The sequence below is a fragment of the Trichogramma pretiosum genome, unplaced genomic scaffold, assembly GCF_000599845.2.
Source record: "Trichogramma pretiosum strain Unisexual culture from Peru unplaced genomic scaffold, Tpre_2.0 scaffold89, whole genome shotgun sequence".
Taxonomy (NCBI): domain Eukaryota; kingdom Metazoa; phylum Arthropoda; class Insecta; order Hymenoptera; family Trichogrammatidae; genus Trichogramma; species Trichogramma pretiosum.
Window position 1 is genome coordinate 147874 of NW_019641656.1, and position 25605 is coordinate 173478.

Genomic DNA, 25605 nt, shown 5'->3' on the forward strand with positions numbered 1-25605 from the left:
GTTATTGACCGTGAATACCAAATTTGAATGATATTTACCTTTACAATCTTTAGTGGTGAATTATTACAAAGTAGTTATAGTTTATAAATACGTTTGTTTAGATTTTATACGAATAAATTAATAATAAAGTTAGATTGATCGGTGTTTTGATTTTATTATCGATACTTATGCCTTGTACTGTTAATTTTAATATAATATATTTTTTAGCCGAACGAGAAAATGTAGCTGTCACTATTTTTGTTAAATAAACCCGTATCCGCACCAATTCAATATACTATTTTTTTCTCAAGTAGCGACAAAATTGCATATTATTGGTCAGAGCGAAAAAAAAAATGTTTATACATCTCGATCATTAAAAAAAAATCCAACTGTCAAAGTTATCCTTCGGCACTACCCTCTTCAATTCTTATTTCTTATCATCGACGATATAGACGTCGACCGTTAATCGCGTTTTTATTCCCGCGTCATTCGAATTTCAGCGCTCGATCGAAGAACTTCCAGATGTCGCTGCGAATTTCACACGCGGCCGCAGCGCACAGCACACGCACACACACACATGCACGAGTGCACCGAAAAACACACAGGAATTCCTGCAGCTAAATTTGTGCACGCGTATGTGTGTGTGTGTGCCTGGCTGGTTGCCGATGTTCGGCCCGCGCATTCGTCGCGGCGCATTCTCCCAGGCCCAAGGCGAGAATGGGAGAGAACTATGGACAGAACCGCGATAGCAGTCGGATCAGCCGTTTCTCTCTGTCTCTTTTGTCAGCGTGTGTTACAGCATATATATATATATATAGACATATATTATATCGAGCCGCCATACGAATACATATACACACACACGCCGAGGAGAAAGACTCCTTTTTTCATTCTGCACTCGGGGGGCCTTATAAAACATACACATAGTCGTAGCTTCGTGATCGTCGCGTTACCAATAGGCACATTATATAGAAAACACACCCAATGATCGAGCCGTGGGCGCCGCTCCAACTCCTCGTTGCTGCACCACTTCTCTGTGTAGTTACATAGCTGTGCGCTGCCTCTCTGTGCGTGTGTGTCAGTATTATTATACACGTATATAAAATAATCGCGCGGTGCTCCGCTCGTGCAGGTATATTATAACATGGTGCGAGTATAGGAGTTTTGAGAGCAGAGTGTGTGTTGTACGTGCCGTAATAAGCGCGCGAGCGCGACTAGGCTGTTTCTTCGTTTCTTTTTTTTTTTGGTTTGGTTTGGTTTGCATTGCATCGAAGAAACAAGGAGACCCACGACGAACCGTGTCCAATGAGTGCTCGATAAAAACTCGCGACGCTGAAAAGTTTTTTGGCCAGAAACTGTGCGCGCGTGTTTGTGTGCCTTTTGGTTGTTGTCAACAAAAAAAAACCCGCGCTGCAAGTACAGTAGCAGTGTGCTGCAGTCAACAACATGCCGCCCAAGAGAAGATCCGACAAGGATCATCAGCTGCAGCAGCAGCAGCAGCAGCAGCAGCAGCAGCAGCAACAACAGCCACAGTCCCAACAGCAAGAAGTCGGAGTAGCAGCCACAACGGCGACGGCGTCCTCGGCTGGCAGTACCAACGGCAACAGCAACAATCCGAGATCCGCTTTCGCCGATCACGAGCTGTTCCTTCAGGCGTTCGAGAGTAAGTGTCTCGACCGAGTCGATTCGAGAAAATTTTCGTTTGTTTTGGTTATTTGTATAAGGGCCACGCGGTGTCTCGAACGTAGCGGTGTCCCGAGCGTATATCGAACAAAGAGAGGTGTTGTGTGCAGTTGTATAGCTGCTCTCGACGATACAATTGTGTATCGAAAAATTCGCGAGACACATAACCTGCAAAGCCCGCGCGCGTCGTTATATACATGTATACAACCGCACGGGGGCCGCCTGTGCGTGCACGATGCTGCTTCTCGTGTTGTATATTATATTATATACTTACACCATGAGAGAGAAAGAGAGACTCGTAGTCCGAACGCTACTCTATGCACGAGAAAAGCGATACAGTTTTTTTGACGTTATGTTTCGTATCCTGCCTCGTTCGGCGCGATACGTTTTTGGATGTACCAACAACGGCCCCCGAAGTTGTTGACGCGGTACGTCATTTGCGGAGCGCGCAAAAAAATATATACCAACGACTCCCGTCGTTCTGCATCGTTTCTGTATTTCTCTCTCTCTCTCTCTCTCTTTCTCCATGCATCTGAAGCTCGTGAAGAAATTTAGCCAAAAACCAACAAATAATAAATAAAAAGAATAAAAAGAAGATGAGACTTATAACTCGAGCATCTCACGGACGTGCCCGGGTGGAGCTACATGGTTTCCGCTCTCTTATACTTCTCTCCTCTTTACTTCTTCCAATTGAATTTGTTGCATATGTCATATATACGAAAACGGAGGGGTTGTTGCGTGCACGCGTAATTCTCCTTTCATCTTCCATGAGAGAGAGAAGGAAAAAAAGAGAGAAAGAAAGAAGGAAAGAGAGCGAGAATGAGAAACGTGAGATCGTTGTGTACGCTTCTCGTATTAAATCTGCTGACTATTACGAAAAGTTCGTTACCGCATCTATACGAGACAGAGAAAGAGAGAGAGAGAGAGAGAGAGAGAAAGAAAGAAAGAAATAAAATTGAATTCTACTGATCTAGAACAAAAAAAAAGAATTACTTATTCCGCGTGTGACAAAGCCGTGCTTACGCGCGAAGCTATTTATCGATTTTTAAAAAGTCCGGGTAATCGATTCCTTTCATCGCGATGAAAAGTCGGGGCGCTTGGCCATAAGCGGCAGCTGCACATCATCGGGATCAGTTTGCCACGCGCGTGTTTTTAGCTTTTCGAATTTTATAAAGTCCTCGAGACTGGGTATACCCGGCAAATGGTTAAAAGTCTTCCTAATATTATATTCAATATTGTAGACTCACGGAAGCGAGAAATGGGCAAAACTTTCCGTTTACCCTTTTTCGTGCGTACCCATTATGTATATTTTACGCTCGACGAAGCAGCACCGAGAGACACCAGCTGACGTAGACGTATTTGGCGCGTGTTTCCATGCATACGATGCATATACAATATATGATATATACTTACCTGCTGGGCCCCCAAGGTAAAAAACGGTTTTTTAGTTTTTCGAGGGGTTAATATCATTTTATTTATATCTTTAAAAAAATTGTAAGAAATGTAACGTGTCCTGAGCCTTGCAATATAAAAAAGAAATTCGTCACATTGTCTAGCGTATATAGGCGCGATGCATTCGTGGCCGAGTGTTTTTCCACGTCGCTCTGACCCACATTTCTCGTTGGTATCGTTTCGTTAATCATCTATCGTATAGACGCACACTACTTCTCATTAGAAGTTTTACTCACGATTCGGTGAACGAATTTTTTCTAGTCGCTTTAACTTTTGATTTTTGATTTATATATTGGGGGTTTTTGAACGGGATCAGAGTGTCATAGTCTGCCGATTGCGTAACAAGGTTCCGAGCGAACAGACATCTCGTATGGGTAACGAGCGACTTACTCAGTCATCATCTCCCGTTCTGAATCCAGAAGGATCGTCTTTACGGCACCAAAGCACGGTGCTTTGTACGTTTTCGGCCGCACTTCGCTCGCGAGTGTCGTAGACCAGACAGCCCTAAGACATCTGTTGGCCGAGAGAGCGTACTAATGTATAGGCGCGCATCTGTTCGAAGTCGATTCGAATTTCGAAGATACTTTCTTTTTTTTTTTTTTGGAGATTATCCGAGAGTTCGAATGATGGAAATGTATGGTTTTGTTTTCTTCTTGCAGAACCGACGCAAATCTATCGATACCTACGTACCCGCAATCAAGTATCGGTGAGTACACGCAACGCAATTAAATATTTTATAACATTTATCAACAAACGAATTATTATCATTTATATCGTTTATATCATTACTTTATTGTGCTACGATGCGATATATACTATACCCCCCAGCCCTACATGTTATGTTACTTTGTTTCAACACCTTTTTTGCGCCAATTTTTTTGCATCTCATCATCATCTCGCTCGTTGTAAAGTTTTGTTTATTTTTCTTGCATCTTCGTCTGTATATGTATGTAATATATAAAGTGCTTGTCGTTGACTTTTGATTTATAACACACATCTTTGATCTTAATTTCTGCCACGGTACGTATTACGCTCAAGTCTCTTCATTCAAATGCAATTTTACTTTTCTTTTTTTTTGTTTCTTTTATATAATCAGTCTCCGAACTTTACAAAATTAAGAAAAAAAGAGAAAAATAATCATTCGCGCGACTCTCGTCCCGCCCGGCACGTATAGCCCGAGGATATATACTCGTCTGTTTTTCCGTTTCAGCCGATATTCCTGCACAGAAATCTCAGCTACATGATGGACTGGCGAATGAAGCGCAGCAACAGGACGAGGCGCAACTTTCGCGTCAACTCGATTCTCGATCGGCAGCTGGCCAAGATCGACAAGAACGTCGCGGGCAACGGGCGCATGACCATCACCTTCGCCGGCGTCTTTCATCCGTCGCTGAGCGACACCCAGGATCCCGTCACGGTCGAGACGTATCTCGTCAAGATCTGCCACAAGAAGCGCAAAGACGTGAGCACGCCGATCATGCAGGTCTCCGTGGGTAGCGCCAAGATCCCCGTGAATCCGACGACGCAGTCCACCAACGGCGTCGGTGGTGCGACGACGACGACGACGACGAGCTCGTCCCCGGCGACGACCATACACGTGCCCAAGGAGTCGTTCAACCTCGGCGGTACCTCCAAGACATACATGCTACTGATGACGGTTCAGTTCCCGAGCTCGAGCTCGCCCACCATGAACGGCGACAGCGACGATGGTAAGAATCGAGGAAAAAATAATCATACTAAACTGAAAAAAGTGTAAGGGTAGATCTAGGCAAAAGTGTAGACAGCTAGATTAGAACATGTATACTTTGCTGTGACATTATTTTGAGTAATAATAGTTTGTTAAGGGCTAAAAGGGAGCTTAATTGTTTTTTAATTTTTTATTTATTTATTAAAATGAATAAATGAATAGTAAATTCTTAACAAATTGTAATACAAAGTGCTAAAGATCACCTTATGCTTACCTTATCGAACAAAATGAAATTTCAGAACTATTTTGATTCATCCAATGACTTGGAATTCTAAGATAGGTAGCTTAAATGTGTGAAATAGTTACCTATAAGATCAGTTGACTCAATCAGTGCATTTTACTGTTTCTAAGTATCTATCTCGACAAAATACTTTCAAATGAGGTATTGAAAAGGTTTTTATATGTGTCCTTCAGAAGAAAATTTCTTCCACTTTTACAGTCTAATACTGTAAATGAAAAACTAAACCCATTGGGCCATATACTGTGCTAGATCTCTACCCATAAGATTTTTCTCAGTGATCTATTTCACCACGGCTCCGACTCTACAATTTTATTTCTCCCTTTTTTTTCCCCCAGAACCGGCCGCCAAGCGCTGCAAACTGTCCAACGGTACGGCCAGCGGCAAAGAGCCGGAGACGCGAATCTACAGCTCCGAGCTCACCGTCTACGACAAGCACAACAAATGCCAGCTGACGGAGGGCGAGTACGCCCTGAGCCTGACCGAGATACAGGGTGCTGCGCGTGGCAGCCCCAAGAAGCATCTGTCCTGGGAGACGCTGACGCAGGAGGCCAAACGCGACTGTCCGCCCGTCGACGATTTCGAGCAGCAGCTGTTGCTCAAGTTCAAGCTGAGCTGGACCAGAGAGCTGGGCAACGCAGCGCAGAACGGATTCGTCGACAGGAGCGCGAGCAACGGTCTGCAGTCGGCGGCCACCGCTGCCGGCGACAACAAAGAGAACAGGCCTGGAAACAGTGAGTACACACGGTTGCGACTGTTTTTGCGTTCGCGAGAGATCGCGGTCAAAAGAATGCGTGAAAATAACGATTAGTTCTTTCGATGATCTCAGATGGCCTCATTCACAACAACAACACGTCCACGAACAACGCCAATAACTCGTCGCTAAACTCATCTAGTCTGTTAGGAACTCCGAAGGTTACCCTGGCGAACGGAGAATTGGCCGAGGCGTCCAAGCGACACCAGATCGTTTATCAATTCCTGTACAACAACAACAGTCGACAGCAGACCGAAGCCTGCGAGGATTTTCAGTGTCCCTGGTGCTCGCTCGAGTGCGGCAAGCTCTACTCGCTGCTGAAGCACTTGAAGCTCTGCCACTCGCGATTCATCTTCACTTACGCCGTGAGTAGTGGACTCTTCCTGAATTCTTCACACCTCTTTCGTGTACGCAAAGGAAAATGTTTGAAATCTACGTTATGACTTTCTTTTTACAGCCCATACCCCAAGGTGCCAGGATAGACGTTGCCATAAATCACTATTACGACGGCTCGTACTCGGGCAGTCCGCACACGCTCATCCAGCAGCCGAGCACCTCGAAAAACGCGAAAACCGGCCCGGCCAGGCGCACGAGCGTCTCGAACATTTTAGTCTGCAGGCCAAAGAGACCGAAACCGAGTCTGTCGGAATTTTTGGAGCCCGACGAGAACGAGCTCGAGAGTTCGAGGCCTTACATAACTGGGCACAATAGGCGAGTACAAATCATTCAGTTGAAAACGATGACAATATTTTTTTAATTTCTCGCTTTACCTTTCAGGCTGTATCACCACACGGTCACCTGCTTACCGATCTATCCCAAGGAATTGGACGTGGACTCGGAGGGCGAGAACGATCCCAAATGGTTGCAAACCAAGACGATGATGATGATCGACGATTTCACCGACGTGAACGAGGGCGAGAAGGAGCTGATGAAGATGTGGAATCTTCATGTTATGAAGCACGGTTACGTGGGTGACTGTCAAATACCCTTGGCCTGTCAGATGTTCGTCGAGCAACGCGGCAAAGAATTGCTCATGAAGAATCTCTATCGAAACTTCATTCTGCACATGAGCAATCTTTTCGATTTCAGCCTGATTAGCCCGCCGGTGCTATTTCAGACGATACAAAAGCTCCAGGACATCATGCAGGCCGAGGGCGCGAACAGCGAGGCTCGCAAGGTCCTGCAAAAGGCCCACGCCGACCAGGTCGAGTGGTGGAGCGCCAACGGCTCGCAGAATTTCAGCGAGCCCGTCAAGACTGGTTAGAAAAAATTTTAATAATTTTACCGCATGCTAGAGATGGTAGAATTTAAGAAAAAAACAAAACAAAACACAGATCTCCTTTACCGAGAACGTATTTTCTTAATTAAAAAAAAAATTACTATTATCCTTCAGCGAATAGCGTTCAAGCGAGCAAAGTCCATTTCAACAATCAGGACACGCATCGTCGCAAGACGACGACCCTGCCGATGAGCTCGCCCCCGGGCAATGCGCATCTGCACGCCAAGCACCCGAGCATGATGTCGAGCGGCACCAATGCCCTCGGCAACTTGCACTCGCCGAAAGACGCGGCTGCCCCCGCCGTAGCCGCGTCCGTCAATGGCGTCGACGCAGCCTCCTCCTCGCAGCAGATCCGACGCAAGAGCGCCGCGATCGATCATCAGCAGGACGGTAGTAGTGGCGCTTCTGGTAATAATGCCAAAGCGTCGGCGACGACGACGACGACGACAACGTCCACCACGGGGATGCAACGACGCAAGTCGTCCGTGGGGGGAAACGAAAGCGAGTATCACAGGCGTAAACTGGTACTCGATCCCGTGCCCAATGGCACGACCGCGACTAAGACTGTGCAAAACGGCTCGTTTTAATGATAATAACAAAAAGAAAGAAAGAAAGAAAGAAATCAACGCCGTCGCTACTAGGAATAAAATGTATATTACGATTATATTATTATAATGGATGTTGAAAAGTTTGACTTTTAATGTTGTTTCGCGTGAATGGATTCATGCTTCGCTCGTTTTGTATTTTTATTGACAAAATAACATTGTGGTATAAATGAAATAAAGAGACGTCCACATAGAAATGGCATGATCCTCGGCGGTGGTTCAATTTTGAATGAATTTGTTGAACGTTTGTTTATCATAAATTTACAAATCAACATTTGTACAGTATTTGTTGGAATTATCATATTACTTGAGTTTAAAACATTTTCTATTTTATCGATCAGGTCAAGTAGAATAATTGTCGAAAGTTATCGATCCCATTTTCGTTAAGACAATTGTTTTAAAAGGACTTGATATCTAGTAGAATTGCAAAGAACTATTAATTTTTTTTCAAATGAAACAAAGAGATCATGAAAAATTAGACGCAATTTTTATTAAGTTTTTCAATTTTGTATAACTTATTAAGTTTAGGTATTATTTCTTCTTCATGAACTTCGAATGAACTAATATCGTTCATTTTTTGCTTTCAATAGCGAAATTAACAAATAATGTAATTAATTACGATTTACGTTTGAATTATTTTCCTTTGATCATAAATTCATGCATTTTTACTGAATAACGATTCGCTTTCATAACGCTTCAATCAATTTGTATACTTTTTATTTACACTCTAGTCACCCATAACATTTTCGACGCTACCTTTGATAAACTGATGAATTTTCCCTCTCGCTTTATTTACAAATTCCAATGATCTTATTGCGTTTTGAGTCGCAGACACTAATAGTTAGCTTCAATTATTTAGGTATTGAACAACTATAACTCAATTATCACAGGACACACACATTGACTATAATAATCCGAACGTGTAAAAATTGTGTAATTGATAAATATAATGCTAATGAATGATCTGAAAATTTCGTTCACAAGTAAAACGTGAAAGTAAAAAACGAATTTGCGTACAGATATTTAAAAATTCATGTAATGCAAATCATATCAATATATATCCCATATAAGTTTTGTAACGTTTTTCCGATTTTGTCCGAATTAAATCGATTTCGATAAAACAGAAAAACATTCTACGAGCGCAAAAGTGCCTTCTGTGAAAGTCCAGGAGTTGCAGATGGAAAAAAAAATTTTTAGCCGAAGCTTGAAATTGATATGTATAATCTTCTACCATTATCGTAGGAAAACTCATGAATTTAAAATATTAATCGCAAACGAAGGCAGATGATGTTTTTTTTCATGCCGATGCGAAAGTGCAAATTATTATTATTTTCTTTTCGTTGCTGTTATTATTTTTTTTTTTTGTATTATTTTGCGCCTACTCTTGTAATAAGAATATTGATGCGCGATCGGACAGTGCAAAAAAATCGAGCGACACACACACACACACACACACCGGTGCCTCGTCGCGCACTGTCCACATTCAATCGTACGATACATATTTATGTAATAAATTTACTGTTTACACTGTAAGGATGTATATAGTATGTAAAGGATCTTTCAATAAAAAAAAAACAGTACAGTGGACGAAAATTGTACAATGTGTAATATCGTTTTTATTATATATAATATATACTCGCTGATATGTTCAATCGGTATCGTACACCGAGGCGGGTCGTTAACCCAGTTTTTTTTTATAAATCTGTGCAATCCTATATATGTACATGGTATTTTTGACGACTTTTATCAGCAGAGAAAAGTGCGTACGTATATCTACAAAAGACCTATATGGCAAAGGACAATGTGAACAATGTCGGATAGGGAAGAGGCTGCCGCGATCGACGACGTCATGGACGAGAGCGTCCCCGTCCCCTCCGCCACCGACGACAACGATAATAATAATTCCGAAATCATCAAGGCGAAGAGCAACAACAGCAACAACAACGGCAGCGTAATCAAACGTCGACCCAGCATCAGCCGGCTGAGCATAAGATCGGCGAATCTCGAGCAGCGCGGACGCAGACACTCGCGCGCCCGCTCGACCGGCCACCACCATCATCATCACGTTCTCACGGACAAGCGCTCCGTACAGCAGCTGCGTCGGCTTCAGCGCGCCACGACTCAGGCGCAGATCGTCGTCGGCGCTGGTGGTGGTAGACGACTCAGACGAGTGCCGGCCGCCAAGACCATCTCGAGCGCCGACATCGATAACAACAACAGCAACGAGAGCAACATAAAGCAAAACGAAGAATTGGCCAAGTCGTTGGAACTGCTGCAACTGGTGGACGACGAGACCAACGACGCGACCAACGCCGAAGCAGGTGATAATAATCGAGCGTTGATAGATCAGAGCTCCGGTGACTTTAGCTTCGAGGAGGAAGCCGGAGGAGCTTGCGCAGCCGCTGCTGCAGCAGCAGCAGCAGTCGAGACGCCGAGGCCGCGCAGCGTGCAATGGAAGGGCGACGTCGACGTGATCTATTACGCCGGCGACAGACGCGGTAGGTGATTCAAAAAAAAAGAAAAGAAATCAAGCCTTCGGAAGAAAGAATCGAAACTTTTCCTTTCTTTATGATCCAACTTGGACACAGGTAAATTGATAAGACGCGAGAACGAGCCGCTGCGCGAGGAATCGGACCAGCAGGCGCGCAAGAATCGCTACGTCCAGCTGGCCCTGGCCAAGAGCCTCTTCTCCAACGTCACGACGGTGGCCACCACCACCGCCTCGTCGTGCCACCTGCGCGGCGCTGCTGCTCCTCCCAATTGGCTCGCCGAGTGGCCGAAATGACACACGCGTCGCTTTTAAATGACGCTCGAACAAATTGCCCAGTGACTTCTCTTTTTTTAATATATACACAAAATATACACACAACCGCGCACATTTTTATTCCGTTTTGAATCAATAAAAAAACAAAATGATAATACTAATGATGAATTCACGCTCTCTCTCGTCGTCATCTCGTCTTCTTCTCGATCTTGAGCAGCACCAGCTGCTTGAGCCTCTGATAGGCGAAGTACTGGGGAAAGTCGAGGCTCAGCTCGGTCACCAGCCAGTCGCGCTTCTGCCTTCTTACGCAGCGCCGAAACTCCTCGTACATCGGCGCCACGGAGTCGAGATCCGCCAGTGTGAACACGTAGCGCTTCTCGAGCGCCACGTAGGCCGCCCGGGCCGGCGTCTCGTCCAGTAGTCGCGCGAGGGTCGCCACGAAGCCCGCCGTGATCTCGTCGTCGTAAATCACTGCCACAGCCCAATATAGGAGAGATGATATAGAGTAAAAGCTGTGTTTTTTTGTTGTTGTCAAGACGAGACTATACTCACCGTCGGCAGCCATTATCACGTCTATCTTATCCAACTTGCTTCTCAATTTCGGACACCAATCGGCATTCAAAAAGTCCAGCTCGCACACGCTGACCTTGGCTTTAACCAGCTCCGAGTTGCGTTTGAAATTGCGCTCGATCAGCTCGAGTATGCCCGTGCCGCAGTCGATGTCGGTGCAGCAGACCTCGCGCGCCAGGCTGGAGGCGACGATGCCGTCGAGGCCCACACCCGAGCCCAGCTCCAGTACGTGCCTGTCGCGAAACAGCTCCGGATGCGACAGCACGTAATCGGCCAGCAGCAGAGCGCCCCGCCATATCTGCAGACCGACGAGTTTCAGTTCCGTGGCGATGCTGTGCTCTGTAATGCCAGGAGTGTATAAAAAAATTTTACGAGATATTTAGAGATATCGATCGTGGTCGATAGATAAATTCTATATACTGAGAAAAAAAATTAATTGATTCAATGAAATACTTAATTAAATACAATCTATGAAATAATTTCATTGAAATAATCTTTTTTTTCTTTAGTTTCATGAAATTTCGGTAAAAACAACTAAATATTTTGTTGGATGAAATAAAAAAAGATTGTTTCAATGAAATTATTTCATAGATTGTATTTAATTAAATTTTCATTGAATCAATGATTTTTTTTTCTCAGTGTATAAATACGTACCTATGGAGATGGCGGCCTCGGTGGCTGGTTTACGATCGAGCACGAGATCGCCGTCCTCGTCGACCGCGAGGCTCGTCGTCGTCGACGATTGTCCGTTTTTGTTACTGCTGCTGTGGCTGTGGTTTCGTCTCATGTAATCCGGAAGTACGAAAAAGAATTTCGATACCGCGCCTGTGTTTGATTTTGATCGTGGGATGCGATTATTATTTTTTATCGTAGGAAATTTTTATGCGAGTGATAAAGATATAACTGTACTCAACTGTTGCTGCCCTCCTCGTTGGTCTCGCTGCAGGCGTCCTTCTCGATCATTACCTCCGAGGTGATCTTGTGCTTCGTCGTCGTCATTTTTTTCTACAGGGAACATAAGAAAAATTACAATTATGATTTTTTTTTTATCCAATCTGACCTCACGACGAGTATTTATAATTATAAAATTGATCGATGAGTAGACGAAAACTTGGCCCCACCCAAGGCTTTTCTTTCTACGTTCGAGCGCACGCACCTCTGTAAAGCACGCGTTTCAAAGTTCAATGCCAATTTTCGCGCGTGTCTGCGCCGTGCAGTCGGGTCGATCGACGACTTTTCTCGCACTGATGATGGCACCACAAGCACGCTCATATAAAAAACGATCGATATTGTATCGAATAATTATGATTTAAAGAGTGCAAAAAGAAGTACAAAATTCAGATCTCGAAATCGCGCGAAATCCAACTCGATACAGTGGACACCGACTGCGACGCACGACACGCGTTTCTCGGATGTCGCGTCTGCAGTGCGTAATTTATTTTTGGTTCTGCAGCAGCAGCAGCATCGGGAGAGACGAGATTTACTACTTCTTCGTTTTAATACATATATACCTGCCTCTGCAGCACAGAGCGCATAATTAAACACACGTGTTTGCGCGTTTAACTCGAGATGCATTAAATATAGGATGGTACAACTATTAAAAGTCATTTCGGTTTTCTGGCCATCTAGCGCTTGTATTATATATAGCTGCTGCTGCTGCAACTGACAGCTGCGACGGTGGCAGCGAGATACGATCAGCTGATTCTATACACAATTTAGAATGTTCTATTATTTTTTCTGTACTATTGTGTGTTTAAATCACGTTAAATATTTACCTCGCGTACCTGAAATAACAATAGAATCGTTGCCGTTGGAGCGTGCGATTATATCCATGCCCTACTTCGATTCGATTGATTTTAATATCAACAAAAAAAAAAAAAAAAAATTAAATTTCGCAGCCCTGAACACCTGTGCAAACGTGTGTGCGTGTTGCGTCTATCGTGTCTCTCGCGTTTCGAGAGAGACAAACAAAACGCGCGCGAAAAAAAACTTGGATAAATAATACAACGCGTTTCTCAATTCGTGCGAGAGAGACACGCGCATCAGGTGGTTTTTTTTTGCTCGAGACATCGCGCGCGACGATTTCTGTCGCGCACGAAAAAAGGGACGCATCACGATGGCGTATCATGGCACCCTTGACCCTCGTGACACCCTTGTGTGTTTATCATACTTACATAGCTCTCAGAGTCCGAGTTGCAGCAGGTGGTCGCGTCTAACCTACATATAATGTTATTCTGCTGCACAGCGGAAGTTCAACGTATCCCACACATCGACACACATTTGTTGTTGTTGTTGTATGCACTTACGAGATTTCTGTGTGGCAGCAGCAGCTTAAAGTCATAACGCGTGACATAATATAACGAGAGAGCCCGGCGTCGTTCAATTCTTCGTTTCGGAGAGCAAGAGATAAAAAAGTACAGTTATTATATCTTACTTTATATATCGATAATACCTATTGGACGTAACCCATGGGGTGGTGGGGAGAGCAATGACGCAACTAGCTCGCGGACGACGATGGCACCTACTGTCTCCCTGCGCCTCCTGTATAACCTGCTGAAGCTAAAAGGATATATGTATATATGATAACGCTCGCAGGTCTCCGTGTGTATTATACCGCGCCATGGAAGGGGAACTGCGTGCGTGTGTGTTATATACCCATATTTGACCTGTGAATCTCTCGCACCTTGGGCCATTTAAAATTCGATGACCCCCCCAACTGAGTGTAATAGATTTCGTTATATATTTATTTTTGTGAAAAATAGATTTGTATTATAGATACGCATAAGTGATCATCTCTCTCTCTTACATACGCGAGTCACACGCGGAGCTCCGATATTTCCTGCTCTCTCTCTCTCTCTCGGCGGTTTCGACTTTTCAGTTTCGGTAACATTACGACTCGTCAGAAGTAGAAACGAGCCAATGGGAGCTCACCACGCTGCCGAGTACGTTGATACACGTACTCACGGCTCTTTACCGAAATGTGTGTATACGCGGGCTTATTGCCACGACGCGACTCGTCGTTATTTTTTTTCTTCTCCGTTTTTTTACTTTTCGTTATTTTTATTGTTTACCACGAAAAGATGAGATTATATATTGTTTTTGCCTCGTATATAATGCAAGCCGACGTACGTCGTGCGTGTGCGATGACCTATTTCGTGACTGTCACGAGACGCCGCCGCCGCCGCAAATGCGGATGATGATAATGCAATGCGATTGTTTAACGCTTAGCGTATACACGAGAGCTTTATTTTACCATGTTTACTGCTTCATTATGTTATTAGAAAAAAAAAAAATAAATAACGAGGGAGAAGACGATTCGAGAGCGAGTGATATCTATTATTTTTCCATTCCAATTGCGATCGTCTTCTGTCGAATCGAATTAAAATCCCATCAAGATTTCATTGACACCCGCGCGACGGACGCAAAAACATTTAATCGATGTAACGTAACACCGCGTAATAACGCTTGGCTCCGAAAAATTGTTTTTCTCCTGTGGGACTTTTCTCTCTGTGTATCAATCGCCTCCGGAGTCTTTTTCCCCCTTTTTTTTCTCATTAAAACCACGTCGTCGTCGACTCTCTATGTGTACACGAGATTTCGCACACACGCAAAACTACCGCTGCTTCTCTCGTGTGTGTGTGTGTGAGTATTACTATAGCTTCCATCTCTCTCTCTCTCTGTCTTGCGCGGCGCCGCTCGGCTGCTGCTGGCTGCTGATCGTCTCTTTCCTTCTCTCTCTCTCTCTTGTACCTATACCACTGCGCAACCCTATGGTTTCGCTGCGTGTATAGTATAGTATATAGTACCGCACCGCCGCGGCCATTCCGTTCGCGAGATTCGCCGTCGTCGCTGCTGCTACCGTATATAATACAACATAGTCGCGGGGCGTACATTAGCGAGAGCCAATATCTACTATAAGCCGTATAAATAAGCGCGCCGCGTGCCAGCCGACGTTTTGTTTCTTTTCGGGTACGAAGCAGTCGAGAAGTGTGTTGTTGCCTCCGTAGTCACTTTTTATAACCGCTAACCGCTACACCATGAAGTTCGCGCTGGTGTTGTTCGGCCTGTTCGTGGCTGGCTGCTCGGCCGCCACCGAGATCCCGACCGAGGACGAGGTCCTCGTCCTCGGCAAGGACAACTACGACGAGGCTCTGAGCCAGCACGATTACGTGCTCGTCGAATTCTGTAAGTATACAATAATTGATGTACGCTTTCGTTTATTTATTTTCTTTCTTTCTTTTTTTTTGTCGTTAACTGCATTGTCGCACATATACGCGTCTGCTTCGTCGTAAATGGCATCGTCTATTTCTATACGAAATATAAAAATTTTCGGAGGAAATTCGCGCTCAACGTCTTTCCAGATGTGTCGTGTGCGTGTCTTCTTATCTCTCTCTCTCTCTCTCTCTCTTGCTCTTCGCTGCTGATGCGGCACAGCGGAGAAAGAAAGAGAGGAACACACGATCACACATCTTCCTCGTCGCGGCGTATAAACTCTCGCCTTACAGTTGCTGCTGCTTCGCGAATGTCCACGTCATCGTGCCGTTTCTGCGGCGCGCACGAGGCTAAGCAGCATATATACACGTATACCCACACACACACATACAACGACTCCTTTTCCTTTGTGCGTGTGTATTTATAAACATATATATAGTACGTTCTATACGCATACACGTAAGCAGCAGCAGAGGCAGCAAGAGAGAGCGAATTGACTTAGCCGAAGCATATTGTTCGCGAAAGTTGAATCATTGTCAACTTTTTTTTTTTTTCTTCAATAATTATTCAACCAAGGCTCGTACGTGTCTGTCTGCGTTGCGGTATTAAATACATTATGCTTGAACCGAGGCACTTGCCGGCTTTGTCGCGGCCGGTAGTACAGCGAGCCGCGTACACACACACACACACACACGTCACGACCTCGTACAATTTTTTTTTTTTGCCACTTCCTTTATACGCGTTTACACTGGTACATACGTGGTATATAATAAAATATCAACGGGCGAAATTAGTCACAATTCAGCTGCGAGCGAGCTTTTTTTTTTGTCGCGTTGTCACGTCGGATGCACGGATGACGATGATGATACCTTATGATCAATTCGAAAGATGATGACTTTGATGTTTACAAGTTCTTCTCTCGCGGCTGCTGCACACTGACAATTTTATGGTCTCTCGCGCGTGGTGTCCCCTCCGCGCACGCGATCTTGAACTTTTAATCCGCCGTATAGTGATAAGACGATAATGATGCGCGTTTCTCTCAACGAGACATATGTTCGTCTTGCTTACGTGTATATGGATGCCACTTATGTACGAATACGCAACCGTATTGGAAAAATATTACAATATATCGTTATCGTTACTTTTCCTTGTCATCATAGATGCCCCATGGTGCGGACACTGCAAAGCTCTGGCGCCGGAGTACGCCAAGGCCGCCAAGAAGCTGCTCGAGCAGGGATCCGCGGTGAAGCTCGCCAAGGTCGACGCCACCATCGAGGCCGAGCTCGCCGAGAAGCACGAGGTCAAGGGCTATCCCACTCTCAAGTTCTTCCGCAAGGGAACACCCCTGGACTACACGGGCGGTCGCCAGGCCGACGACATCGTCAACTGGGTGACCAAGAAATCTGGCCCAGCTGTCGTCCCGTTGGCCGATGTCGAGGCAGCCAAGAAGTTCGTCGACGCCACCAACGTCGCCATCGTCGGTTTCTTCAAGGACCAGGAGTCCGCCGACGCCAAGACCTTCATGGAGGTCGGCAATCACTACGATGAGTACGGCTTCGGTGTGAGCAGCAGCGACGACGTCTTCGGCGAGTACTCCGCCGAGGACGGCCAGATCTACCTGTTCAAGAAGTTCGACGAGGGCAAGGTCCTGTTCGAGGGCGAGGTCAGCATCGAGAACCTCAAGAAATTCGTCGACCTGCAGTCCCTGCCCCTGATCGCCGAATTCAACCAGGAATCGGCACGCAGAATCTTCGGCGGCGACATCAAGACCCACCTGCTGGTCTTCCTCAGCCAGGAAGCCGGTCACTTCGAGAAGTACGTGGAGGAGCTCAAGGAACCCGCCAAGAACTTCCGCGGCAAGCTGCTCTTCGTCACCATCAACGCCGACGACAACGACCACGAGCGCATCCTCGAGTTCTTCGGCATGAAGAAGGAGGAGGTCCCGGTAATGCGTCTGATCCAGCTCGAGGAGGACATGGCCAAGTACAAGCCCGAGAACCCGGAAGTTAGCGCGGCCAACATCCAGGAATTCGTATCGGCCTTCTTCGACGGCAAGCTCAAGAGGCACCTGCTCACCCAGGACCTGCCCGAGGACTGGGACAAGACCGGAGTCAAGGTGCTGGTCGGCACCAACTTCGCCGAGGTCGCCTACGACACGAAGAAGCACGTACTCGTCGAGTTCTACGCGCCCTGGTGCGGACACTGCAAGCAGCTCGCCCCCATCTACGAGCAGCTCGGTGAGAAGTACAAGGACAGCGACAAGATCGTGATCGCCAAGATGGACGCCACCGCCAACGAGTTGGCCGACGTCAAGATCTCCAGCTTCCCCACGATCACCTTGTACAAGGCCGAGACGAATGAGGTAAGCGAATTAGCGCAAAATTGCTCGCGTCACGTTGTCGTTTCGTTTTCTTACCTGAAATCATGAATTTTAATCGTTTATTTTTTCTCCGATTCCAGGCTGTCGAATACAACGGCGAGAGAACGCTCGAGGCTCTCTCCAAGTTCGTCGAATCCGAAGGCAAAGAGACTCAAGGCCCAGTCGAGACCGAGGAAGAAGACGAAGACGACGACGTCCCACGCAAAGACGAGTTGTAAATTAATTTCGCACCTTTAAGAAAAGACGAAACAACAACAACAACGAATCGCGAGACGATATCCCGGAAAATATTCGCCATCCATCGTCGGTAGTCGTCTCGAAGATTTCTCAAACGCGATGTCGATTATACATATATTTTTTTTTCTATCGACGTGAGCTATATAACAATTTGGCTGTTGTATACATCATCTCACTCAAAGCCTTAACTACACTCACACACACACACACATTTTACATAAGTTCGTGCTACATTCGTTGTGTACATTTTAATCATTGAATTTCCTTGTACAGTTGTCAAAGCCTCCGCGCTTTGTGATTTAATTTTTTTTTATGTAACTCATGTATAACTAATGTTGTGCCGGTACTAACTGCGCGGAAAATTCACTTGAAGAAACAAACCTTGTACGCTAGAAAATATACGCGTCTTCCATCGTTGGCGTGGTAGTTTTTAAGATTTTATTCTTCGTAGCCAGTACTATTATATTTTTTTTTTTTTTTATAAAAAAAAGAAAAAAACGTGAGATCTATGCATTAAAACACTTCGTGAAAAATTGTTATTAGCCATTCCGGTGAAACTCGACAAGTATATTTATGAAAATAATAAAACAAACAAAAAAAAAATTTTTTAACTTGAAAGAAAGTGCGCGAAAGAAAGAGTGTGAATGACTATTATTATTATTACAATATACTAGTTGATTATTAGAATAAGTGTGACATCTTTTTCATTTTTAAATTTGTTAAATTTTGCCAAGTATAACTTAGAGACGGGGTGTGCCTCGTTTATTTTTTTGAATGGACACACACACACCTTTGACAAATTGTTGTAATTCAGAGCGACGTATATACTTTTTCTTTTCTTTTTTTTTTGGACGTGAAAGATATCGACACTTTTTTTTATGACTGAGAGCGCGTTTTTTTCACGAAAAGAATATTGCTTGAGAGAGTATAGTGATACGAATAAACGAAGAACAAGTGGTGCAGACAGACACACATACATGCGCGCCCACGTATTGGACGATAAAGAATACTACGAAAATATGTGAAAAAAATTCATTATTTTTAAGCCATCATAATAATATGTAAACTATATTCTTAATATTTATTCGTTTGTAAAAAATGTGAATTAAATATTATTTTGATATACCAAAAAAAAAGAAACTGTTGTGCTCAATGTTATTCTTCCTCCCCAACATGTGACAAATTACCAATTACCAAAAAGAAAAAAAAAAGAAAGAATATGAACACTGTATACGATATTCGCAGAATGGCACGATGAGCAACGGACACCACCACCACCACCACCACAACAACATCAACAACAACAATCACGACGATGATCGCGACGACGACGACGAGACGCGACCAAATAACGGCCCGCTGGACCTGCAGGATCTCGCGAGCTTCGTCGACTCGATGCTCAGAGCCACCGAGCTGACCAAGAAGACCCTGCAGATGGAGTGCGAGGAGGCCAAGTTCGCCCTGAAGCCCTGGCCGATCGAGTCGACGGTGGTCAGGCAGCTTGATCGCAACGTCTGCACCTGCGACGTAAGGATAAGGATAACGAAGGATTTAAGGTCTTCGTTTTTTTTATTCACGTTTATATCCTTCCTTTGTAGCCCATAACGACGGACGAGAAGGCCGAGGAGATAGCCGCGGAGATCGGCCGGACACTGCTGCACTCGCAGCAGCTGCGCGAGAAGCTCGCGGCGAATCTGTTGCGCGAGCGCCAGAACGCCCGCAAGCAGCCGAGCACGCAGGAGATCTACTCGAGCTCGATGTCGCAGAGCAGTTATCACGGCAACAGACCGGCGGCGGCGGCTGGAGCTCCTGCGCCGGTTCCGCGCACGAGACTGCCAACGGCCGCGCCGATGAACAACAACAAGGAGAACTCCAGACCCGCACCGGCGCCTCGACGCAGTATCTCTCAGGTACGCGGCGGCAGCAATACCGGTCCGAATCAAGCGAGACCGGCGCAGAGACGCCCGAGAAATCGTAGCGTGTCGTCCGCGAGGAGGCCTGCACAGCAGCAATCGACGGCTTTAGAGCCCTCGAAGGACAACGTGTTGGCTCAGATCACGGGATACAGAGCCGCGCCCACGAAGCCCCAGACGAATTTCATACTGGCCAACAAGAGGAGCGCGGCCAGCACCGCGGCCAGATCCACCGCGGAGAAATCTTACGGGACGTTGGGACCGCCGCCGCCCACGATCTCGGCTGCCAAGTCCCACGGAGATCTGAGAAAGATACCCTCGAGTACTGGGTAAATTTTGGACGACAATTCTGTTTGGAAAAAATTCCTGGAGTTTGATTTAAAAGCATCCAGCTAGATTTTATACCTGTATATTTCCACGCGAATTTTAAATTATTCATCTTAGTTATTATCAGGATTGCAAATATTTAATTGAAAAATTTATGTTATTACCCGAGCGATTTCCAATTACAAGAATAAGATAGATTCGTATCCTTGTACTTGGGTTGGTAATTGATTTCAATCGATGAATGAAAATCAGGTATCAATTGAATCTATTTTAAATTATAAGTATAATTTTAGTTGTTGATTTAAAATCAATTGATATGAGAAAATCGATTAGATCGAATTGAATTAATAAATAATTTTAATTCATATCAAATTGATTTGTGCAGTAAAATAGGTTGCATTCAAAAATCAAATGGATTCGTGATTTATTAATTTTCATAGTTCAATTTTACAATCTTAAATTACAACTTCATTTCAAATATCAATCAAAATTATTCACGAATTCGAATCCATTGAATTGGTTTTTAATTTTTAATTAATCTTAAATTAACAACTAAAATTATACTTATAATTCAAAATAGATTCAATTGATTATCAATTAAAATTATATTCTAATTAAACTGATTCAGTCGTTAATTGATTTTCAATTTACTATAGTTATTATTTTATTCAATCGAAATTTTCGCAACTCTGGTTATTACTCTTAAGTTTGTAATTAATACTTAAATTGTATATCTGTACTTAAACAACAATCAATAATGAGTATTTACGAAATACTTGACATTAATCATCGTAGGTTCTTTTTCATACTTTATTTATAAACTTAAAAATAATAACTAATCCGATTAATCTCAAATTAACGTGGAAATGTTATTTTAAATCCAGCTGGATCATACACTTAAAAATCGGCGATTTTTTTCAAGCATTGATTTCTTTAAATTAATAATCTTTTCACCGATGCATAACTTTGATTTTGCAGCGTCAAACCAAGAGCGAGATCGGTAAAGAATCTTCCCAAGGCGGACAACAACGACAAAGCGGCTCCGACGACGCCGCGCGGCAGCGACGAGGTCGAGACCCTGGCCGAGCTCAATCGTCTGATCAAGAGGTTCGCCAGCGAGGCGGACGCCAGCTCGGAGCTGCTGCGCCAGAACTGCCCGCTGCACGCCGACAACGCCACGGGCTGCATCGAGGAGCGCGTCCTGAGTCACGTGGACGCCGTCGAGGGCCTCGATCGTTACGGCGTGCCGAGTCCGCTGCTCAAGTGCCTGAAGATCTATCACGCCTACGTGAGATCCGAGCTCAACCAAGGCAATAATAACGGCAACGGCGGTGGCGACGACGATCTACGCAACGGCAACGCCAACGTCAACGTCAACGTCAAGGATCGTCACCAGCAGCAGGACGATCGATTTTTGGCGCGCTTCGAGGCGGCAGCGCGCCGCAAGAGTCCGGCCCGGTTCTCCACGCATCGGCTGCTGCTCGACGAGCTCGCCACCCTCTTCGGCGAGACTTTTAGGCCGGGCGTGACGCAGCACGAGGTAAAGTCGATCAAGTCGCGATTCATCGAGTTGGACCCGTGGTACAACGAGTGCAGCATCAAGACCCAGATCGGCCACATACAGCTGCACAAGCCCGACCAGTCCGATCTGCCGCGGGAGATCACGGCCGACGCCAAGAACTGGATGTCCAACGGCGTCTGGAACTTCGCCTGTATACCCATGCTGTCGGGTACGCGCGCGCGCCGAGAGCTTTGTTGAGCGGGGTTGCGCAAAATTTCGATTGAATCAAGTCGATCGTTTTTAATTAGTATATAATTTTAATAGATCATCAATTGAAGCAATTTCAAATAATAAATAATTTTAGTTGTTAGTTTAAGATTAATTAAAAATTGAAAACCAATTCAATGGATTCCAATTGATAAATAATTTTGATTGATATTTGAAATAAAGTCGTAATTCGAGATTGTAAAATTTAACTGTAAAAATCTATAAATCACGAAACACAAACAAATCGATTTGATTTATGATTTACATTCATTTTAAATCACAATTCGCTTTAATCGATTTTCACATGTCAATTGACTTTAAATTAACTACTAAAATTATTTATTACTTGTCATTTAAAATAGATTACCAATTGTTCGAATAATTACATAAATTTTTCAATCAAATATTCGCAACCCTGCTCGTAAGACACAACATCGCATAAACGAAAATCAATCTCTGACATCTCTAAATCTTCGCAGGTGTATTCGGCACTCACTGCCTGCGCTACTCCGAGCGCTCCCACCTCCTGCTGTTCCAGGACTTCGTGCAAAAGCTCCAGCGCAAGGTCTACGAGTCGCAGCTCATCGACCTCTTCGTCGCCAGTCTCGTGCCGAAGATCTGTCGCGGCCTCGAGCCGAGCAGTCCCGAGTACGCCCTGGCCTACAAGCTCATGATCGCCATGGTGCAGGTGCTCAATCCCCGGCTTCCTGTGCTGGCCAAGACCGATTCCGACGACTGATTTCTGTTTATTCATTATTATTATTTTATGATTGTGTGTATTTTTTTCATAATTTTTTTTTCGTTGCTTTTACCGATTTTTTGCCAAGCGTTACTTACCCTGCGTTGATACAGCAGGTAGTATTTATGTATAGAATCAAGGCGCGAGGGCGCGTTCGAGAGAATGCATGCCACCGGCGCGCCCTCCTCGAGTATTATTATTATATCGATCAAACGAATCGCGCGCAACTTTGCGTTGTACCTATTGCGAGATAATAACAACAACAATGAAAACTGCGCGTCTGCACTGCCAGAAAAAAGACGACGAGACTGTATCATGTATTCCTATCCTTGTGTCGAATGAATAAAGAAACAGAAATAATAGTGCCTTAATTTCTTGTGCGTTCGTTATTCTCTCTACACACGATCATCGTCGTTGTTATCCCCTCCATGCGTTACCGATTCTCGAATACCGATCGTAAGTCAGAATTATTATAACCTCTCGATCGGTAGCAGCATCGTAAACAACAACGACAAAAATGACGGCCCCCGAGTACATCTACATCAAGAAGCGCTCCGAGTTCGGCAAGCGGGCCTACTTCTCGGACCGCAACGAGATCGAGGTGGACGTGAGGCCGCAGCGCGAGCTCGCCCACGACTTCATACGCATCGATCCGGCCTGCAAGTACACGCAGACGGAGAAGATCATCGCCCTCCATGAGGTATAATACACAACTATGCTTCAAAATGAGCCGCCGCCGTTGTTGTTGCCACCCTATTTTTACAAAATTACAATTATCGTTGCCTGAAGGTCAACACGACGACGGCGACTTTTCAAAATCGGGGCATGCTGCACACGGAGGGCGGCTGGCCCAAGGACATCAACAAGGACGACATCGAGCAGACGGTGCGCTATCGTCGCAAGCTCGAGAAGGACGAGTTCTTTGTGCATACGATGCTACAGCTGATGACGGTATTAACAACGAGGATAAAATTATGTGTCAGAATTTAAAGAGAATCGAGAACCATTTCTGTCCTTCATTTTATGAAAAAAAATACAAATTAATGAAGTAACCATTAGGAGTTACAAGTCAAATATGTTTACGAAACGTTGAATTGTTTTTTAATTGATCTTTTTAAATTTGTGACATTAGGGGAACACACCTGTGCCAAATTTTTAAAATTTTAAAAACATGAAAATTAATTGTTAGCATTGAATTTTTTGTTTTTGATGTAAAAGTATGTTTTTGTAAGTCTTTTTATATTAGCGAACATGTCTCTAGTACATTTTATTATTTAAATTCCTTCAGGCCTCATCTAAAAATGACTTATGATTTCAATAAAAGCCCATGAATTTGAATAGAATCTTTGAAAAATTCTATGATAAAATTTTATTTTCATATTTCCTAATTCATAGGAAAATAAAAGTTTTAACACAGGTGTGTCCCTTTACCCCTACGGAAATTTTTTTCATGAGTAAGTTTTATGAAGTCTAAAAAAACCTTAAAAAGCCGTAAAGAGTTAATAAGAGTTTTTAAAAAACATTAAAAACTTTCATCAACGCTTAATAACTCTTTATAACAATCACGTCACCTGTAAACATTTTTTTTTTAATCGAATATTTTGTAAACCAAATATCAGGTTTTACATAAATTTTTTAAATTCATTTATATCATCTAAAACTCTTAAAAATCTTGGTACAAAATCCGGACATTTACAAGAATTTTTCAGGCTCATTCAGACTTTTAAATAGTTTTTAAGAGTTTTTAATTTCCGTAGGGGTTGATAACAAATATTTAATAATCATTAACATCGATTTTGTGCACTCGTACCCGTGCAGCCGATGGAGCACTGCGTCTTACAAAACAACGCCTGCAACATCTACGAGCAGTACTTCCAGGACATCGAGCCGCGGCCCCTGGTCCAGCAGACGGTCTCGCGCACCGTCAACGTTTATCGCGACCCGCTGCCCACCAAGCGGCCCGTGACGCACATCAGCTGGTCGCCGGACGGCCAGCGCATGGCCGCCAGCCACTGCAGCACCGACTTCAAGCGCGCCGGCAGCAGCAGCAACTACAGCACCATCTCGTACATCTGGGAGGTGGAGAACCCGAACAAGCCCTGGGCCAAGCTGAAGCCGTTCTGTCCGCTGCTGGCGCTCGAGTACAATCCCAAGGACAGCAATATTCTGGCCAGTGGACTGACGACGGGACAGGTGGCGTTCTGGGACGTGCGCCGTGGCAGCGAGCTGATCGAGGCGAGCTCCGTGGAGCACAGCCATAGGGATCCGTGCGACAAGCTGCTGTGGATCGCCTCGAAGACGGGCACGGAATTCTTCAGCGCTTCGAAGGACGGACAGATCAAGTGGTGGGACACGCGCAAGCTGCACGCGCCCATCGAGACCATCGCCATGGATCTGACGCAGCCGGACGAGCAGTCGCTCGACCGGGCGATCGGCGTGTCCTCGCTGCAGTTCGAGCCGTCGATGGGCACGAGATTCATGTGCGGCTTGGAGAACGGCTGGGTGATATCGGGCAACAGGAAGGGCAAGACGCCCCAGGAGAAGCTCATGGTCAGGTTCAAGGCGCAGTACGGCCCGGTGATCAGCGTGGAGAGGAATCCGACCTTCCCGAAGAACTTCTTGACGGTGGGCGATTGGACGGCGAGGATCTGGTCCGAGGACTGTCGAGAGTCCTGCATACTGTGGACGCCGTGAGTTTTTATCTATAACTTGTTTTTTGTCTTGTTATCAGAGGACGATTTTGTCGGGATCGTTCGAAACTTTTTTCTAACTATCTTTCTCTTTTTGGTTTTTGGGTATTAAACAATTGAAAGAAAAATCGCTTAGAATTTAAAAAAACATGACATTAAATACCTTCAGAAAATTATATTCATAGTAACTATGGGATATATTTTTGTAATTGAGAATGTACGATAGCTTGCATTATGTACTTCACTTACTTTGAAAAATTTATTGATT

At 44.7% G+C, this 25605-nt stretch overlaps 4 protein-coding genes across 7 annotated transcripts in view; 3 read left to right on the plus strand and 1 right to left on the minus strand.

Moving 5' to 3' along the window:
• The first annotated feature begins 798 nt into the window (after positions 1-798).
• On the plus strand, positions 799-23018 carry LOC106651753 (polycomb protein suz12-A-like). 2 transcript variants are annotated; one of them, XM_014370407.2, is made up of 8 exons: positions 803-1642; positions 3774-3820; positions 4325-4823; positions 5438-5833; positions 5929-6218; positions 6311-6564; positions 6631-7112; positions 7247-8437. In XM_014370407.2, the coding sequence occupies exons 1-8, from the start codon at positions 1426-1428 to the stop codon at positions 7717-7719; spliced, it is 2658 nt and encodes an 885-aa protein (XP_014225893.1). In that variant the 5' UTR covers positions 803-1425; the 3' UTR covers positions 7720-8437. The 2 variants fall into 2 exon arrangements, with proteins under 2 accessions (XP_014225895.1, XP_014225893.1); XM_014370409.2 differs by lacking the exons at positions 4325-4823; positions 5438-5833; positions 5929-6218; ... (1 more) ...; positions 6631-7112; positions 7247-8437 and adding exons at positions 19146-19427; positions 19499-20142; positions 21119-21870; positions 22388-23018 and having other exon boundaries at positions 799-1642.
• On the minus strand, positions 10259-13590 carry LOC106651756 (methyltransferase-like protein 22). Of its 3 annotated transcripts, none has more exons than XM_014370414.2 (5): positions 13524-13590; positions 11986-12076; positions 11726-11896; positions 11054-11410; positions 10259-10972 (listed from the first exon to the last, which is right to left on the minus strand). In XM_014370414.2, the coding sequence occupies exons 2-5, from the start codon at positions 12068-12070 to the stop codon at positions 10689-10691; spliced, it is 897 nt and encodes a 298-aa protein (XP_014225900.1). In that variant the 5' UTR covers positions 12071-12076; positions 13524-13590; the 3' UTR covers positions 10259-10688. The 3 variants fall into 3 exon arrangements, with proteins under 3 accessions (XP_014225900.1, XP_014225897.1, XP_014225901.1); XM_014370411.2 differs by lacking the exon at positions 13524-13590 and adding an exon at positions 13246-13490; XM_014370415.2 differs by lacking the exon at positions 13524-13590 and adding an exon at positions 12228-12327.
• LOC106651755 (protein disulfide-isomerase) lies at positions 14876-18378 on the plus strand. Its single transcript, XM_014370410.2, has 3 exons — positions 14876-15256; positions 16444-17645; positions 17744-18378. Exons 1-3 carry the CDS (start codon positions 15109-15111, stop codon positions 17879-17881), a joined length of 1488 nt encoding a protein of 495 aa, XP_014225896.1. The 5' UTR covers positions 14876-15108; the 3' UTR covers positions 17882-18378.
• Positions 23019-23102: 84 nt separating the features above from the next.
• Positions 23103-25605, plus strand: part of LOC106651725 (dynein intermediate chain 3, ciliary) — a 31421-nt gene continuing 28918 nt past the window's right edge. Inside the window, exons 1-3 of the mRNA XM_014370370.2 lie at positions 23103-23347; positions 23437-23598; positions 24466-25337. Of these exons, the coding sequence (XP_014225856.1) occupies positions 23165-23347; positions 23437-23598; positions 24466-25337 (1217 nt within the window). The 5' untranslated portion in view covers positions 23103-23164. The remainder of the gene's footprint in view (positions 23348-23436; positions 23599-24465; positions 25338-25605) is intronic.